We start from the raw sequence: 19,635 nt of genomic DNA on the forward strand, positions 1-19,635 counted from the left end.
CTCCCACCTGTGACGTCCCACCTATTAAGACCCGTTTAGAAATATATAAGGGATCTAAACCTTAATTTCTGTGTTGAAGAGAGACTGGAGTTTTGTAGGCTGATGTTGATGGAAGTAATATACTTTAACAAGGGTATTTTGAAACCAAGGACTCTAAATGAGACAGCAGATCAATTACATGCATCAATTAGCACTGGTGATTAAAGGCCCAGTTGGAACAAAAACTAACAGACATGGCAGTCCCTCAATAATCACATTAGTAGAAAGTAAAAGTTACAGATATATGAAAAATGCATTTAAGAAAAATTAAATGGATTAATTGGAATTAAATGGAAAAAATAAATGGTTAAATGGATAACTAACAATGAATTTTGACATGTAATTTTGTGTTGTTGTTTTAATTTAAAATAAAGGACATAAATCGCCAACAGCATTCTGTCCTATATGTATATATTTACATACCCGTTCATATAGAATTGTTAATGTTTTGGGGCAAAATTATTGGAACACTGGTAAATTGTATAGAACACCTACTGTACTCAGAATATTAATATTATAAAACCTGAAAGAAGGGTAGAGCACATTTATACAATAAGTGATTTACAGAGATTCCATGGAAAGGTATATAATGACTATGTATGCACATTAAGGTATAAAATATGAACCTCTGAAAGAGGCTTCATTGAAAAACTACTCCTTTTACTGACATATTGAGTTCTAAGGTCTGAGATGTTTTAACATAAGATTACAAGAAGTGGGACACTCCACCAGTTGAAACAATTGTCAAAAAACACTAAATATACATTTAAAATTAAAATTGATCAAATGTGCAGTGCAGAAGATTTTGGTATTGTACAGCATGTTTGAACTTTCTCAGCATAGGATGAAAAGAAAAAGGAATGTGATTGTCAGTAATCTGTGGTGACTTCTGCAAACACGGTCATAGTAATTTGAAGCTGTTTTGGCTGTGCTAAAATAGAGTAGCTGTGAATGTGGATTACATCTATGTGCTGTGGAAAGTGATTAGGACTGAAATAGAAAACGGAACAGCTAAACAATTGAGATGGTTTGTCTTGAGCACATCCAGCTTTCAGACAAATGGAAATACAGTTCTGTGATGAGGAAGTCTGCAGACAGATAAAAGAACTGAAATTAAAACGATTTTTATCATTGTTTTATGTAACAATGACAATTTTTGTGTTTATATGTACTGTACATGTTAGCAATTATTGTAAAATCTAAATAACCTTTAAAATGCGCAGTTACGCCTTTATAGTTTATACCCTGTAACAAGAAAAATATCACATTGTTATTGACAAGTGAAAGATATGATGTTGTGCAATATATTCATACTGTAAATAGTAAGCAGACAAAATAGCATTGTATTGCATTCTACTGGAAAAAAAATGACTCGAAAGTAATCTTTTATTAAAATCCTATTTAAATACTGGACAGAATAGATTAATGTCCTGGCATTACGTATTGTTACATTTCATAATGCCGATAACAAACAGATTTTACGAAATTGTGTTGATGCGAAGAAAAATAATGCAAAGGTCATTAAAGTCTGGTTACCAGTTTCACTGAATACTGTCACAGTCTTATAATACAATAAACTCAATCTTAATTAAGAAGATCATGAGTCTCACACAACCATGCTTGATGTTGACAGCAGTAACAAGAAATATCACTGATGTTCTTCACAAACTATAAACAGTAATGCAAAGTCTTTGTAGAATGCTGTCTTGTTTGGATTTAGGCTTAGAGCAAATAAAACATTAGGCCTCACCTCTAAACATTATTTTTAAATCCAAAATTCATGGCACGATTTGTTTGACACCTCTTCCTTCTGCCCAAAGGAAATCTGCCATCAAGAGTTGGATTTTTACTTCATACATGGCTGGCACGTGGAACAAAGTTTTGATTTGATCTGCGGTTAATTGGTTAAATACTGTATGTGTAAACATCTTCATTTATTCTATTGGCTTTTCAGCATTTGCTGCTAGTAAATCTTGCAGCCCATTTTTCCAAATTAGAAGCTGTACAAACATTTTATAGTCTCATTGAGATGTGTTTATTTCAAGTACATGAACATTTAGTGGGTGATTCAGACATAAGCTTCATTGATCTGTTTTGAGTCTGTGAAGGATTTCATAAGGCATTTATTAGCATGCTTTTAATGCCATCATATGAAGAAAACCGTGAAATTTGGGTCTTAATATTCTCATACTTAGTAGTGGGCAGCATAGCAGTTTCCTTATGTGGTCCTGTGGTAACTTTATATACTGTATATATATTATTACATCTGATATTTTCATGTAACCTTTAAAAATGCTCAGGAGTTTATAGTTTATAAATTCCTTTTACAGATCTATTTTCTTAGTTCAGCCCATAATATGCTTTCCCATACTGCAATTTCATTCACCCAGTCTACATAGACTACACTTCACCCTTGATATTTGAAAAACATTGCTTTTGACATATTGTGCATGTAAAGGCTAAATTCTTTTTTGTACTCCCTGGAAACCCATTAAAGAGCCATTAGGTTTATATAGCAATTTTTTTTCTCTTTCCCCAGTTGACTCTTAGATGCTTACCTATGAAATCCGTACAGAACAGAATTCACACCTATTCCCCATACAAAATCACTTTGGAAGCCCTCAAGCTGTTGCTAGTTCATGTCAAAAGTGGAAAAAGAAGTTATGTTAAAGTTGATCGGACTGATATTTTTTGAAGCAAAGGTCTAAATAATACATACTGTATAATAGAGCCTATCTTTAAATGACATATTTCAATGGAAGCAAAAACAAGAATCCTTAGTTGTGTTTAATGTTAGATTTATCACATTTTGTTAAAAAAATAAACCTTTACTTCCTGCCACGAGGTACTGTGCTACTTTTTTAGCACTTGATTTTTAAGTCATGTGTAGGATTGTGATGTACTATATTTTTCCATTCAGAATTTCCTGTACCTATACAATTATGTTGCCTGCCCTTGTTAAATGTCAGTATTTAGGCTTCATTGATTTGTAATATATATGTATATTGTTCATTTAAAAAGAAGAAAAAAAAATATTTGAGCAACGTATGTAACCTGAGCATTTCAAAAGTATTTTAAATCACATACACATCTGATCTACGTTTTATTGTCCAAATCCAGTTGTTTTAATTTTTTAGTCCCTTTTTTTGTCATGTCCTCGTCTAACTTTGAAATGCCTGCTGGGTGTCAGTTTAATGTCTTGTAAGCAGTAAGAGTACTAAGAGGAACTCAGAAGAGATGATTGTATTTTGGACATCGTATGGGGTTTGTCCTTTTTGCCAGAGCAGTGTTGCGTTTCCAGAACTGTTTGGAAGAATAATTTAAGGCTGCAGGAGAGCCTATGTTTGGGAAACTCTTTTTCAATGGTCTTAACTCTGACCATTCTTTTCAGCTGTCATTTCTCCTTTCACCTCTCAGCCACAGGACAAAATCGTCTGGCTGGCCCCCACCTTCAGGGACCTGGAGCTCCTCGCAAGGACCCCCCTATGGATGGGAGATGGCGACAAATAGAGAAGGCAGAGACTGTTACATCAAGTAAGTGGCAAAGATACAGAGAACCCAGATGTTTAGAAGCTTCTGCAGCATGTAATTATTCCTCACACGTCACTGCCTACCACTTGTGAGTCTCCTGCTGTGTATATAGCATACTGATGGCTTGCTTTGGCTGGTGAGGAAGGAAAAGCAAAAGAGAAAAAAAAAACATGTTTTCAAAGAATTGCATCAGTGTTAACATTGCAGGTAATTTCTAGAGCGCAAAGGCATAGGAACGGAATACAGCGACTATGTTCAAATCAGCAGGGCATGGCTGCCTTGATCTGATTAGAATCTGAAATAAAACTAAACCTGGAGATGGTCTGATTGTAGCCAAAGCCAGCAGAGGCTACAATTAAGAAATTTGGGATTTCTCAGAAAATTGCAGGTAAATAATTTATTTACACTTTGTTGTGTTAAATGTGTTTCATTTTTTTTAAAATATTTATTCATAAACAGTATTGTCAGATTTGAACTTCAACCATAATGCCCTGTGAAAATCATACAATGTTAAACAGATTGGACTTACAGTATATCTGCTTTTTCCATTCATGTACTGTATGTTGCTAGTATCTCCTTATACTGTAGTAAGTATGTATTTTTCTAAAACTGTTGCAGTCCATAAAAAGGTAATTATTTATCATCAACAATATCAGATATTTTGGATACACGTTCACTATTTTCATTCAATCTTTTTTTTATTTTAATATTTCCAAAATGTATGGATAATAATTTTCTTGGTTTTCTATCACTAAAAGCCATACACTTTAAATCGTGAAAAGTTGTCCATCCAGTGAACAACTTCTGTTTAGGCAAGGTCTCTAAGGTAAATTTGGATTCTTGATTCTTGATATTTGGATTATAGTAGTATAAAATATTGTATGGGTTTTTGAAACAATGAGCTCATTATCAGAAATGTTTTATTGTTTCTTTGTCTTGAAGGTTTGCTTAATTCTTTTTTATTCTGAACTTTGCATATGATATGTTGCTAATTTGTTTTTACACAGGTGTACTGTAGCATCCAATGTCCAATAAAAAACATGCTGGCTCTTCATAACTTTAGTGATGGCTTTCAATTAAATCAAATCAATTATTCAGATATACTGTACATCATTGACATGTCAATGTGTGGTGTTATAAAGATCTTGCTCTGGGAATATGTAAAGTTTAAAGATGATCTTGTGAGTTCAATTACATATTGCTGATTACAGACCATTCCTGCTGCAGATGTTGACAGAGAATCTAATAAGGTGGATTTATTTTATCACAGGAAACAGGCAAAAATGTGCATTTTGCAGCCAGTATGAATAATAATATCTCATCATTGACTGGGCTTTAAAAAGTTCACAGCAGCTATTCTGTCAAGGTATCATGTATGGTTTGGGTACTAGTTGCAGTTTTTTTAAGGTTGCGTTGGTTCTCTTCAACATACTGTAGAATAATCTTTTTTATACAGTATAGTCCATTTTCCAAAAATAAACATTCTGTACACATAGTGGCCAATGCTTGTCTCCAGGTGGGTTTCTGACACAGTGGGGTTCTGCTCCAGTCAGAGCAGTAAAGGTTTTTCATATCTCAGTCAGTTTCCTCCTACAATCTGTGGCATGCGTACGAAAACCAGTTTTCATTGAAAGAAAATGTGTGGTATGTGTAACCGTGCTGCTGAGCCCAGAGCCTATTCCATAAGGTGACGTCATCCCATTGGAACATAAAGGGGTGAAATCCCTGACAGCAGGACTTCCCTTTGAAGAGCAGAAATCCTTGCTGTCTGAGCAGTGGTGCTTTGGGCACCTAGACCCTTTGAGGGAGAAGAGCTGCATTTCTCAGCTGGTTATATAAACACTGAAGACCTAACCTAACGTAACTGCGCATTATTTATGTTAGATAACACAGTTCTTGTAATGTATATTGGATTTCTTACATTATTTTTACACCTCAAAAAGAGTCACACTAAGCTAAACAGTGCCCGTGGCATTTATTTCACACATACTGTACTGTATGCTGCAGTATGCTACATAAGGTGAAATAAAGTAGTGTGATTTGAATGTCTGAGTAAATAACCCCCCATTCTTCCATATTGACAAATTTAAACTCATCACCCTTAAAGGAAAAGATTAAGAGGGGATGGATTTGTATCCTAGAGAATCATGCTACAGACTGATATTGAAGGAAGGATGCACACATTATTGTCTGTTTCTAGATGGGCCAAACGGCTTCATCTCATGTTTTTGAGAACCTGAATCTCAATAGTTTCTATATATATACAATCAATAGTTTATACTCGGCCGATTCCAAATGCCAGCAAATGCCAAATGGGAGACACTGCAGACTGGATGCATGTTCACCGGCAATCCATCTGTTATTTTACATGCTGCAGACTAACAGCTCCAAAAAAGGAGAGTTAGTGCAGAACAGGATTTTGATTTCTGTAATGTGTTGGACAAAAATGATAGATAGATACTTTATTGATCCCGTGAGGGAAATTGCAGTGCAACAGCAGCTTAACACAGACGACACAGCCACAGTGTAACGAATGATACAATAAAAATAATACAATACTGAACATACAATACAATCAGTACAGTGAGAAGTGCACTAAGAAGAGATACTCACAGTCCAGAACACACAAAGAACAAACCAGAACAGAACAGTACACAAAAAAGTAATATTGCACAATATAAATATACATATAAATGTATTGCACAGGTCCCTGGCATATATTGCACAAAAACGGTTGTAAACGGGAAAAGAAAAAGAACAGATATCGGGTCAAGCAGAAATCTTGCCATTAACTGTCAACTCAAAATTGCATTTAATTTGTCATACAGAGTTATAGTTAAATGTTATAGCATCTTAACTTATTCACAGTTCTGTTTTTTTCAAGAATATTATTTATTCTAGAAAATATTTGAGACCATATGAATAACAATACAAGAGAATGCTCCCTAAGGCAGCTACATAGATCTGAGCACATAAAAACCCTAAAGAAAAACACTGTACAGTTCAGGAGACACTACAGAGTTTATGCCGGTCTTATATGAAAAAAAAAATTAAAAACAGACAACTCTTTCTCTGTTACTACTTAAACCTAGAAGTCTCCCCAGAAAAGTGTACTTCCTAAAACCCAAACCCCACTAAAACGTTTGTCATGCTATAGGACTCGACACGACTTCTAGTCAGAAACCATGTCAAATTTAACTACTGAGTTGCTGTAGTTAAATGCCTTTTCTGTCCTAGAGAGCATCAAATTATACGACTAAGAATCGCAGGGGGTGACTTATTACACCATCCCCTCACGATTTCCTCCCCACTGATAGCTGATGTGTGGTGAGCGTTCTGGTGCTCTATGGCTGCCGTCGCATCATCCAGGTGGGGCTGCACATTGGTGGTGGTGGAGGGGAGTCCCCATTACCTGGAAAGCGACTTTGAGTGGAGTTTCCAGAAAAGCGCTTTATAAGTGTAAGCAATTATTATTATTATTATTATTATTATTATTATTATTATTATTATTATTATTATTCACGGTTCCAAATCTCGTATCGCGAGGTCGCCCCATTTTGGCAGCCAATCAACGTGGAGCACACTGGAATGTCATAATTTATTTTTTAAAACACTCGCTTTCCTTCTTTCCTTGCAGCCGCATTGTACACATTATACTTCCGGTTGAGCACTCATTGGCTGTTGACTGAGCAGAGACAAGTCCCCCCCCCACGTTTTGCGACTTACTACGAATAAATCAAACCTGTTTGATTTTAATGATTGTGATGACAAAAGGGTCTCTGCTTAGAGTATGTCTCCATACAGGACATTATAACATAGTGTCTACAGACGGTTGTAGTTCAGGTGGGTAGCTCTGTCAGCATGCGTAGGCTGCAAAGGAACAAGTAATAGGTTTATTCCATGCTGAAAAAAAGAAGAAAGAGAACACAACGTTTTGGCCGAGGAGCCTTCTTCAGGTGTGAGCTCACACCCGAAGAAGGCTCCACGGCCGAAACGTTGTGTTCTCTTTCTTCTTTTTTTCAGCATGGAATAAACCTTTTACTTGTTCCTAGTGTCTACAGAGGAGACATCAGAGACCGTTTCACCCAGAAGTCTTCTCAGAACTTTGATCAAAAGTCTACAGAATATTGAAAGGTACCATCAAAGCAATTTCCAGTGATTAGTCAGTCACAACAGGCAAAGGAATTAAAAAGGCATGCTTAGCATGAAAATATAGAAAGACATCAGCAGAAAAAAGAAGGCCTATTTTTGTAATGTTTGCTGGGTTTATGGAGAAACATAACAGAACAAATTGAATGATGCTCAAAAATATACTTCTATTTGATTAAACAACCCAGACAAATGGCCTCATTGTTTTTAGATCACTTCTTACATGCTCAATGACAAGAACCAAAACCATGGTAACAATCAGCATGATGCACACATTGTTCATATGCAAAGGTGTCTCTGCATACTGGGAGCATCTGACTCAAGTAATTTTACAATTCTTTAAGTGGAAAAAACCTTCCTGTCTTCTTCAGTAATTTATTTGCTGTTAGTCTCTCAACTTACAGTTGAAAACATAGTACATTTCCCAAGAGTATCTTATCTGGGTGCAAGTCAGTTCAGTTTGCCAATGTCAATGACTGGTACAGTCTGCAGACTGAACTGAAAAAGTCCACCTTTTTATCTGAGGGTGATTTAACATGTTTTCTGAAAGCATGAAAAATATCACAAAAATGTTTTTTAAAAATGTAAAGGCTAATTCTCATTAAAAGACTGAGCAATATATACGAACTTTACACAAAGCAGACAGAAGACCCTCTTTTAGTTCTTGGCCATGTTAAAAAGGCAGAGTCAGCACACTTACTAAATAGGCCTCAGGACACAGTTTCCTTTCTTGTACTGAAACTCTGGCTTTGTCTTCAAAGAATTAGTACAATAAGTAAATGGGTTTACACAGCAGATGGAATTTGTACCATACAATATATGTATTTTATAAATATGCATTAAAAACCAATATGCCAAAATCTGATTTGTCAATCAAAGCCAGTAACATAGCCACTACTGTAAGTAACAAGCTCATATTTTAGTTTTTATTGACAGTCTTATACAGTATAAGTGCCATACACTGGCAATATAATAATTTGAACGTTTTAATGAAAACCCTTCTTAATTCTTGTGGCTCAGATTGCAATGTATTGATGTGTATAAAATTAGATTTTTTGGGGGGGTTAATAACATCATTCTGCATATATTTGTATAAATGTAAATACTATATATATATTTAATTTTAAAACCATAACATTATCTTAAAATTTAAAGATAATAATAAAACATAGATTTTGTATTATGTAAATTATTGGACACAATGAAACAAATAATGGGAGAAAGGAAATTATTTGCAATAGCTTTTTGTTGGAGGTTGATCATAATTTTATTTCAATATTGGAGGAATTAAATCCTTTTGGAACTGGATTTATCAGAGCATCAGAAATCACAAGCAATCGAGTGGTGCTGTCTCACAGCTTTAGGGTGCTGGGTTCAATCCCAGACTAGTGCAGTTTTGTGTGCAGTTTAATGCTTTTCACATTAATTTTGTTCTTATCTGTGTGTGCCCTGCTTGCCATAACATTTGGCAGGGATGAGTGACTTCCTGACAAAAGATGAAGGTTAGACAGGATGTACATCGGAGAGGGAATGATAGTTTTCATAGATAACAAGAAACATCATAAACTATACAGCAGGTTAGTCCATGGAGCATATGGGCAATAAAGTGTTCATGTATGTATATAATGTGTGTATGAGACCAGGCTCTTCAGTGTGAGCAGTTCATATACACACTAAAGCTTCTATGTTCCTCTCTAAAAAAAGTAGAATAAAAATTACATTTAAAATACAGAAGTCATAGACAGCAGTCTGAGCAATGAAATCTCTTGATTTAGCTTGAAACAAGCAAAACAATTATTCTGATGTTATTCTTTTTTTTACCATATTTGGATACGTAGTGTTTATACTGATGCCAGATCATAACACTATGTATCTTAAAACTAAATTTTAAAAACAGAAGAATGTTAACAAAATGCAGCTACTGTATGGCTTTGAAGGTGGTGAGGTTTAGGCAGTTCACGGTACAGTATGTTGATAATACTGAATGTCTTGGAAATATTCACTGTGACTGACATCTTGCCAAGAACATTGTGGAGTCCCCTTTCATGGAAAAGGGCCTGAGAGGTTTGATCACAGTCAGTTTGAATGCATTTGTTTTTAGATTGGTAGAACCTGGGCCCAGCTGCCAGAAAGTGCAGAATCAGAAGAACCGGGACCCATTACAGAATAATGGTAGTGATTAGGGATGAACTGAGAAGGACTCATCACCACATAAGGAGGGTAGCCATTTATAGCAGGTGGCCATGACTGTAAATTAAACACATCACTACCTTTCTTCATTGGGCCATATGTTTGTTACTAGACAAAATCTGTGGCACTGCAACAGATCACAGTGGGAAGCTGAATGCAGTAGAAATCTCCAGACAATAATGTGCTTACAGTGAATTCAAAAGATATATAATAAATATATATTTCATATATAAATATCTACTATCATCGTTATATTTCCTGTTCTATATACTATATACACATCCTGTATTGTGCTAATTATTATGAGCAGACAGAAGGTAGCTTCTGACTGATGAATTGAACCATTTCAAGTAAAATGCCACCTGACCTAAATATACTGACGTGCTGTTTCTTTTGACAAAATCACCATACAAATAATAGCTGTCTACCAAACAAAGATAAAAAATTAAGACAACTGATTATCGGCATGCAGATAGGAATATTTTTCTGCTTTTAGAATTTAAGCTATGACTTTCTACTGCAGACACATGGGAGAATCATCCTGTTTCGAATGTGTTCAGACTTAATTGCAGAACTGCCGTAGTGATAAAAAACAAATCCGCTTCCAGTTCCAGGAGGGAGACGGATGAAGCTGGCTGCGTTAAGTGTGCCTTGCATGCAAATGACAAAACACTCTGATAGAGCTGTATCAGAATCCTGGTTTCTCAATCAAATGCATCAGATTGCTGCTATTCAGAAGCTCTTTCCTTTGACTGCTAATGCAGAAAATATAGGTACTAAAGAAAATAAAAATCTAAGCAACAACATAATAAAAATAATACCTAATAATAACCTAATAATTATACAATCTGGAACTTGAAGGCTGAAAGGCATTTATGTAAACATTTTCAATGAAGACATTTACTTAATTTTTCTAAAAAATAATTTCCTAATGCATTGTGACTGTATTGTTATAATTGTAGTTTTTACATACAGTATACAGTCATCTTTAACCTATTATACAATTGTGTAATTAGCAAAACTGTTTTTGAAGATCATTGTCAAACATTTGAAAACAGTTATAGGAATATTACTGTTGTATAGAAACATATTCTTTGTTGCTGCTGTGGAACATTTAGGGTTGGTTTAAAAGTACCTGTCACAAAATGATAAACTGCACTTTTGCTACTGTGAAGTAATGATAAATAGAAATCCTCAAATATACCGTTTTTGCAAAATGTAGGCTCTGGAATACAGTAGATGAATAATGCTGGATAATATTGTCTTAACCTGTGTTTATCGCTGTCTCAGCACCAGATAAACAGGTATGATGTGTTTTTTGTAAACTGTAGCACAACTGGGATGTCACATTTGGAAAATAAAATAAGAGCATACAAGAATAGGATTTTTAGTATTGATTATTCTTATTTTCATTTTTAACATGAGTGCAGGGGCTGAATAGGTAATTTCACTGTAGAGCTGTCCATGTTGATTTTAATTCCTCTGCCTTCTGGAGCTGCTTTGAGGGTTTGATCAAACACATTGTGCTCTCCCGCACAGCCATGAAAGATTAATTGTTCCTTTTCACTTCTAGATGGAACATGCATCAGGATTAAGATGGCAAATTATATACTGCTTCCTTAGGCTGCTCAGCTTTAATTAGCCAACACAATGTTGGCAACGTGCAGATTCACATGCTAACTAAAAAGGATTTAAAAAAAAAACGATGATGGGGAGAAAAAAAAAGACAAAGACAAAAAAAGAATTTAGATGGAGGAAGACTTTAAATTCATTGATTTTTTTTCCACTTCTCTTGTGCCAAACATCTTTAATCACCTGTATCCTTCTGTCATATTATGATCCAAAGGGGGAAAAGTGCTTGAGTCAATTTAAGGGATGGCTTCTTGCCAGTATTCAATAGAGCTGTAGGGCTGCAATGCTAAAAGAAAAGGGCTGACAGTTAAACTCAAAGAATGCATTTACCTGCAATGGCAGGAATTAATCAGAGGTACATTTTACCAACTAAAACTTGGTATTATGCGTTGAAACAGGGCGTACTAGATTGGAGTCAAATAATCACAGGAAGCAATGCCAGTTCATTAATGACAATATAAAGCCTTTTCTTGATATGGTGCTATTCTCTTTGGTAAGTGATTGGGTTCTCTGTTGAAAACAGTATTGGTGAATGCAACACAGAAAGCCAGTAATATGTACCCAGCATTACTGCATAGAAATTACATCTGTAATATGTAAATAAAAAGAAACTTCGTTTGGAAGAAGTACTTTTTGTAATTTTGAAAAACGTGGTAAAGAATATTGTCTTGAATGTACTGTATGCAGTAGGGTTTGTGTAACAGTTGTTTGAAGAGTAGTGATCAAATTAGAACCTTCTAAGTCCATTACATTTCAGTTTTTCAGAACTTCTAATATTCCTAAGGCATTGGATCATTTCTCTCTGATATACAGTGGATATAAAAGTCTACACACCCTTTTTGAAATTGCAGGTTTTTGTGATGTAAAGCCAGAAATCAAGATAAATCATGTCAGACATTTCTCCATCTTTAATGTGATCTTGCAACCAACAAAATTCAAGAGAAAAACAAATAGATAATTATTAGGAAAAATAATTGAAATTACCAAACCTACAACATCCTGGTTGCATAAGTGTGCACACCCCCAACTAATACTTTGCAGAAGCACATTTGCATTTATTACAGCAGTAAGTCTTTGTGAATAATTCTCTATCAACTTTGCACACCTGGACTGCAATATTATCCCACTCTTCCTTGCAAAAAAGTTCAAGCTCCTTCATATTGCTAGGGGATCTCCTGTGCACAGCCCTCTTTAGGTCATTCCACAGGTTTTCTATGGGATTGAGGTCTGGGCTCTGACTGGGCCATTCCAAGACTTTGATCTTCCTTTTCTGAAGCCATTCCTTGGTTGACTTGGATATGTGCTTTGGGTCGTTATCATGTTGGAAGGTGAAATTCCTCTTCATCTTCAGCTTTCTGAAGCAGGTTTTGTGCCAAAATATCTTGATATTTGTAGCTAGTCATTATCCCATCTATCTTGACTAGAACCCCTGTCCCAGCTAAAGAGAAGAAGCCCCAAAGCATGATGCTGCCACCACCATGCTTCACAGTAGTTATGGTGTTCTTTAGATGATGTCTTTGCGACAAACATATCTTTTATAATTAAGGCCAAAAAGTTCAACCTTTGTCTCATCAGACCATAAGACATTTTCCCACATGGTTTGGGGTGATTGAATGTATTTTTTTTGCTAAATTTAGAGGGGCTTGGATGTTCTTTTTTGTGAGAAATGGCTTCCGTCTTGCCACCCTACCCCATAGCCCAGACGTGCAAAATACAGTAGATTGTTGTCACATGCAAAGAGTGACCAGTACCTGCAAGAAATTCCTGCAGTTCCTTTAATGTTCCTGTAGGCCTCTTGGTAGCCTCCTTGATAAGTTTTCTCCTTGTCCTGTCATCAACTTTGGAGGGTCATCCTGATCTTGGCATTTTCTCCACTTATTGATGATAGTCTTCACAGTGCTCCATAGTACAGTACATCCAATGCCTTTGATATTCTTTTATACCCCTCTCCTGATCGGTACCTTTCAACAGTAAGATCCCGTAGATGTTTTGTCAGTTCCTTGCGGACCATGGCTATCCCAGTAGGATGCAACCGTGAAAGTTTCAAGGAAATTCTACAGGAACAGCTGATTTTTATTTGGGGTTAATCAGAATCACTTTCATTGATGGCAGATGTATGCTATTTACTTTGGGACATGATTTTGAATGTGATTGGTTAACTCTGAACACAGCTACAGCCCCCATTATAAAAGGGTATGCACACTTAGCAACCAGGGTGTTGTACAGTAGGTTTTGTCATTTCAATTATTTTTCCTAATAATTATCTACTTGTTTTTCTCTTGAATTTTGTTGGTTGCAAGGTCACATTTAAGGTGGAAAAATGTCTGACATGATTTATCTTGATTTTTGGCTCTACATCACAAAAACCTGCAATTCCAATAAGGATGTGTACACGTTTTACATCCACTGTATACACTATTGCTGTATACTGTATAATGTTTTTGAATAAAAACAAAATAGAAACTATGTTTGGTCACCTTAAGTTATCCACCGGAGCACAAAAATTGCTTTTAAGAAGTCTGGATTTATCGTCATGAATTATGCAACACATTGTCAGGTTTTTAGATTACAGTATACCGTATTAAGTATCTAATTTGCTTGTGTTCAGATTTCTTGACTCTCCCCACAGTATATTTGAAAATTTTCAGGACCAGTTTATAGAAGCCTAAAAGAAAAACAATTCACAGAGTCATTTTGTTGTGTAGTGACAACAATGTTTATCTTGTGTTTTCTTAACTGAATATCCAAGACATTGATTTGGTAAAAAACGTAAAGTAATCAAGAGTAGAAATGCTTTGGCATCATTATTTTGTAATTAGTGTAATTAGTGGCTAAAGAGGTATGGCAGTATTGCAAGGCATGAGTCTGCAGTCCAGGAGGAGCATATTATTCCAGAATTCCTGGGGCACTTTGAGATAGGACGATGTTTTGTTTTTAAAAACAGCTGTCTTACATTTCCTGCAGCTGATTCGACTTAATGAATAGAAATTAAAAGCACATTTTATTTTTAAATTCACAAAAGGAAACAGTGACTTTCACATATTCTTACTGTATCTAAAGAAATCCCATATTAACCAAAGACACCAATGTGTCAAATTTGCCATTTATCCTGTGGTGGTTATCAAAGGTTTTCTAATCTGCATTTTCTTGCAAATCACAGGAAAAGTTAAATAGCTGATCAGAAACCACATTTGCCACATGCTTTTTTATTAGACATCAGCATTCATCGTGGCAAATGTGCAATAATTAACCTGTTAATTTCTTCCAATTTAAAGGAATAACTGATACCCTATTCTATCTCAAGTGTCTCAAATGGATTGTGAAGTAAGACAATCATGCTACTTTTGATTCATACTGTGTGTAGAACTCAGAAAAATAGCATGTTGTATACTGGTAACTAAATGGAATAAACCCTTCTCCCTCGGGTTAGCTGGTGTGCTCCATATATCAAGTGTTGAGTGTTGAATGGCTCATAGCTAACTCAAGATATAGGATGTTCTGATGGGGCCTGTTGCTCATCTCAAGGATTGGAATGAGTGGAAGGAGACTGTAGAGAATGTCACAACAAGCATGTAACTAAAGCCCCACTGAGTGGGACAGCTGTGAGGGCATACAGTAGTTTCAGAGCATGTACTATATAACAAACCCTGAAAATATAGGATGTTCTGAAGAAGCCTGTTGTTCAGCTCAAGGATGAGCTTAACATTAATGGAAGTAGAGAATATGACACCAAGCATGTAATTATAGCCCCACAGAGTGGGATAGCTGTGTAGGTGTAGTATTAGAGCATGTAATGTATACCAAAGTCCTGAAGATTCATGTTTCAATCTCTGTGTAGGAAACCCTTACAACATCATAACAATCAGCTGAAAGTGTTATTTTTTCATAGAATGGCATTCAGTGTGCTTTCCCTTTGACTTCTGCCTTCTGTATTTATGATTTCTAATGCAAAGGTACCAAAGAAACCTGTGTCACCAGGATCTAACCTGCTTTGTCTGAGGGACAACTGCCTGCCCATATGGATGAGAAAGTTGGACATCTGCCTGCCTTCCGCCTCCTCCAATAAAGCAAAACTGTTGGGTTGGCAGTAGAGTTGAGGGATGGTAGAAGGGGGTTAGACTGAAGCACTGTGGGAAATAATCATAAGGCCTAAGAGCGGGTTTGGGCTGACAAGAATTGGATAGGATCCTCCTCCTGTAGTTTTTTTAAGAGCTCCACTTGATTCATTCACCCTTAATAAACAATAAAGCTGTATTGTGTTTGTATGCCAAATTCTTCAGCTAATAACCAAAACAGAAACAAAACAACATTCATAAAAAGTTTAGCTTCAGAGGTGTTGTTCACTGCTCATTCAAGCTGTCCAACATATTTGATTTTCCACATAGGTTCAATTTGCACTTGACAGTCACTGAAATCACAATTGTATTTCTAAACTGTGGTTTGTCTCTTTAGATTAACTCACTATTTAAGCACAATTACTCATTACCAGGCAGCTTACTAGACGGTAAAGGTCATAAAGTCTTATATATAATACAGGAATACCTTTGAGGGCCAATTTCAACATCCTGCAGGGTAGAAAATTGGTTTTACTTGCACAATCATAGTTTATTTAGAAGTGTATATTAGTTGTATGATTACCTATTTCAGTACTTGCTACTGACAATAATTCAAGGCTGTCAGTAATTGACAGGAGAAAAGAATTCAAAAAACATTTTAAAAAGAAAATGCCATAAAAGAGTGATAATTAACTGTGTCTTGTTGCTACCTCTTATTTAGCATGAATCACTGCAGGTTAATTTAGAAGGAAAAAAAACATTTAAAATGATTTTTTTTTTTAATCTGAAGAAACTTGTTTTTCTCCCATGTGTACCTGAAATTGTTTCTGAAGAAGAAACATATGTGAATGTTAAAGTTCTTTTGTAGAATCATTTAAGTAACTTAAAGTTCATAATAACACTTCCCATCAGTAAGTGGATTTATAGAGAATAAATAAGGGACTCTACCTTTTAGTTTCCCTGTATCTTCCATGTCAACATTCCTTCGTCATCCACGCTACCACAGCCAGTACAACAAACCTTGTAGAGGGCTTCCTCTTCCTCTTCTATATGGTCTTTCCTTAAACCACACAGGGTAAATGACACTGTATCACACCAATACAATAAGCACCTGTTAAAATTAAATGTTTTGACCAATCATTTGTACCAGATGAGATGATCAGTTCTGGTTTAACTTCAGACTATATGTGCTGCTGTTGCCAATAAAGTTATAGATTTACCTCATTTTGTATGTGATTTTACAAATCGATCAACAAAGTGGTTGTCCCGGGGGACCGGACTCCGGAGGATTGGGATCCTATGCGAGGCTCTTCAGAAAGGAAGGTTTGGAGTAGAGATGGGATGCGAAGACATGGTCGCGTAGAAAAGCAGGGTCCAAAATCCGAGAAGGCATCTAGGGTGCGTCGGTACCAAATCGGAAGGCGAACAGTAGCTGGGTCCTGTAACAAAAGCGTTCTTTCAGGACCATATGGAGGTGACACAATCCGGGAATGAGTAGGGAAACACTGGGAAAAAAGTCATTCAGGATACGGGGATGAAAACAGAGGGCGTGTCCTTGGTGTGTTGGTGTTCAGGGGAGGTGTGGCCAAGGCAAACAATCCAGGAAGAAGTCCAAGGGAGAATCCAAAAGGAGGCCAAAAGTCCTTAGCCGGGCAGTCCATCCTAGACAGACTAATTAACTGGATTGGAACTGGCGGGGAACAGGAACAGAAAATAAAACCTTAACGGGACCAGGCACCTCCGGGTCCCGGACTCACCTGGTGCAGAAACCAGAGCAGAGCCTGGATAAACGTCAGCGCCTGGCTTTTAAGGGGGGCTGAAAGGAGGCTAGAACAAGGGGCAGGTGCACAAAATCAGGTCAGAAGTGAAAGAGCCAGAGCACCCTTAAGGAGGAGGGACTACAATAGTGATAGGTCCAAAATCTGGGAAGGCGTCGAGGGTTCGGAGGTACCAACTCGAGAGGCGAAGGCATAGTCGAGAACAAAAGCAGGGTCCAAAATCCGGGAAGGCATCTAGGGAGCGTCGGTACCAAGTCGGGAGGCGAAGGTGTAGTCGTCGAGAAGCGTAGAGTCGTATGACCGGGGATCTAACACTAGTAAATGGGGCTTGGGAATGTACAAGTACGGAGCTCAGGGAAGAGACCTCAATCATGAGCAAGGAAAGGAAGACTAGTGAGGGTTTAAATAGTGCGGAGAAGATTGGTGCGTGAACGTTTGGGGAGAGAAGAACTCGTGGGAATGCAGGAGCGCTTACATGCGCGAGTGCGATTCGTGACAGTGGTAAATCTATACATTTATGGATTGGCCAAGTCTACAAATGAGCCAAAATCTACAAACTCAAATCATTTATTTTTCTGTTGAGTACTTTCTACTATACATTCTACTGTATGGTATGTGGTAGTACATTCTACAATTCAATGTGTACAGTGAAAATAGTTATCTTGTGTTGATCCTTGAAACATAGGCCGCATGTGTTCTACATTTTGTGAACTAGAGCGGACTAGCTATTCATGACAACAACTTGAGCACCCACAAACACTACGTATCTGTAATCGGTTTTCAATGGAAGTGGTGAAGACAGATGTCTGTATGACTGTCTTCATTAAGTCCTCTATTGTGCCTATAACCAAGCTAGCTGATACCACCGTTTCTGTCTGCTGTTTCCTGGTTGGTATGATATCACACTTGCATGTTCCAGCCGCTAATCTCACAGACACTCTACAACTCTTTCTCTCCTGCAGTCACGTGACTCAGACAGGCTCATTCGAAGACATTCATCTGGAAGGCCACCAGCCTGTCCCCCCAGCCCCTCGCAAGGTGGAGATGAGACGTGACCCTGTCTTGGGATTTGGGTTTGTGGCAGGCAGCGAGAAACCTGTGGTAGTCCGTTCTGTCACACCAGGTACTGTATCCATATTACTGCTTTCCTCCAGGGTCCCTCAGGGCACAGTGTGGAAAATGCAGTGAAATGTTAAGGGAACTTCTGATTAGAAAAGTTAAACACTAACTGCAATGCTATGTTTAAATTTCGGAGTTAGAAAAATTCAGCACTGATGAGTGCATTTCAAGCTACAATAAAAATAAATAAACCTCCAATTTACATCACAAAATAGAGAAAATGTCCTTGTATGGGCAGACCCATATTGCCTTCATTATCTTCAATTCATAACAAGACAACAAAACATCTGGTGAAGTGAAGCGGCCCTATTACACTGTAAACATGCAGGCTTCTGAATACATCTCTTATAGTCCAATAGAAAAATTGCTCTCGACTTCAAGATCGTATTGCAGACAAATACAACTTGTTAACCCTGCAGGCACATTACATTGGAAAATTTCTGCTGTGAAATGTCTGCTGCATAAACTGTGCTTATTCGCTCATACAGTATATCGCATTACATGAGTCATTACAGTGACTAGTGAGCAGGAAGGGTAGCTTCATGACGCAATTTGCACAAACTCTTACTTTTGCACGTGGTGAGAACAGTGGTTTGCGGCAAGAATTGGGCGCATACAGTACTTTGACAAAGTTCGCAATTTTGTGCTTAATTCGAGATTTGTAAAAAATGTTCTATGACGTCAATGAATTCATTTTGTTACCGAGATTTAAAAGCCAGTCTGAGAAATTTGGACTGCAGTTCCCCTTTTAAAAATGACAATGGAAATTTATAAAAAAACAATTTTGACATTTATCTTAGTGTTCTGACAGAAAATAACTTTTCATATGTTTCAATACTCAGCTAATTTGTGTCCAGAAAACAGAGGAAAGTCTTTTGATATTTTTAAAGAATAATCAATCAGGGATATGAGCTGTCTGTGTAACCATTATCACAAGAACAAAGCTGCTTTCCAGTTGCTAAACATTTTTGTGTAGGTGGTCTTTCTACCTGTCACACAAAAATCTTTGTAGGTTATTTCCCTTATTTCTGAGACTATGTCTTGGATAGATACCGTATATGGTCATTTTGCCTTAGGTGCCAGTGAAAAGAGACTGTTGTTGGTGTGGATTACTCCTCTATAGTTTCATCATGTGTTTTATA

At 36.8% G+C, this 19,635-nt stretch overlaps 1 protein-coding gene across 5 annotated transcripts in view; it reads left to right on the top strand.

Annotated features, from left to right (window-relative positions):
- Nucleotides 1-19,635, top strand: part of frmpd4 (FERM and PDZ domain containing 4) — a 106,689-nt gene that overhangs the window by 60,556 nt on the left and 26,498 nt on the right. For 4 of the 5 annotated variants that reach the window (XM_015361446.2, XM_015361453.2, XM_015361447.2 and 1 more), the window contains exons 2-3: nucleotides 3,457-3,573; nucleotides 18,337-18,497. In XM_015361446.2, coding sequence (XP_015216932.2) covers nucleotides 3,457-3,573; nucleotides 18,337-18,497 — 278 coding nt within the window. Of the gene's footprint in view, nucleotides 1-3,456; nucleotides 3,574-3,689; nucleotides 3,959-18,336; nucleotides 18,498-19,635 lie in introns of those variants that run through there. The other variant, XM_015361452.2, reaches the window with a different exon arrangement.

The sequence above is a fragment of the Lepisosteus oculatus genome, chromosome 13 (assembly GCF_040954835.1).
Source record: "Lepisosteus oculatus isolate fLepOcu1 chromosome 13, fLepOcu1.hap2, whole genome shotgun sequence".
Classification (NCBI taxonomy): Eukaryota; Metazoa; Chordata; class Actinopteri; order Semionotiformes; family Lepisosteidae; genus Lepisosteus; species Lepisosteus oculatus.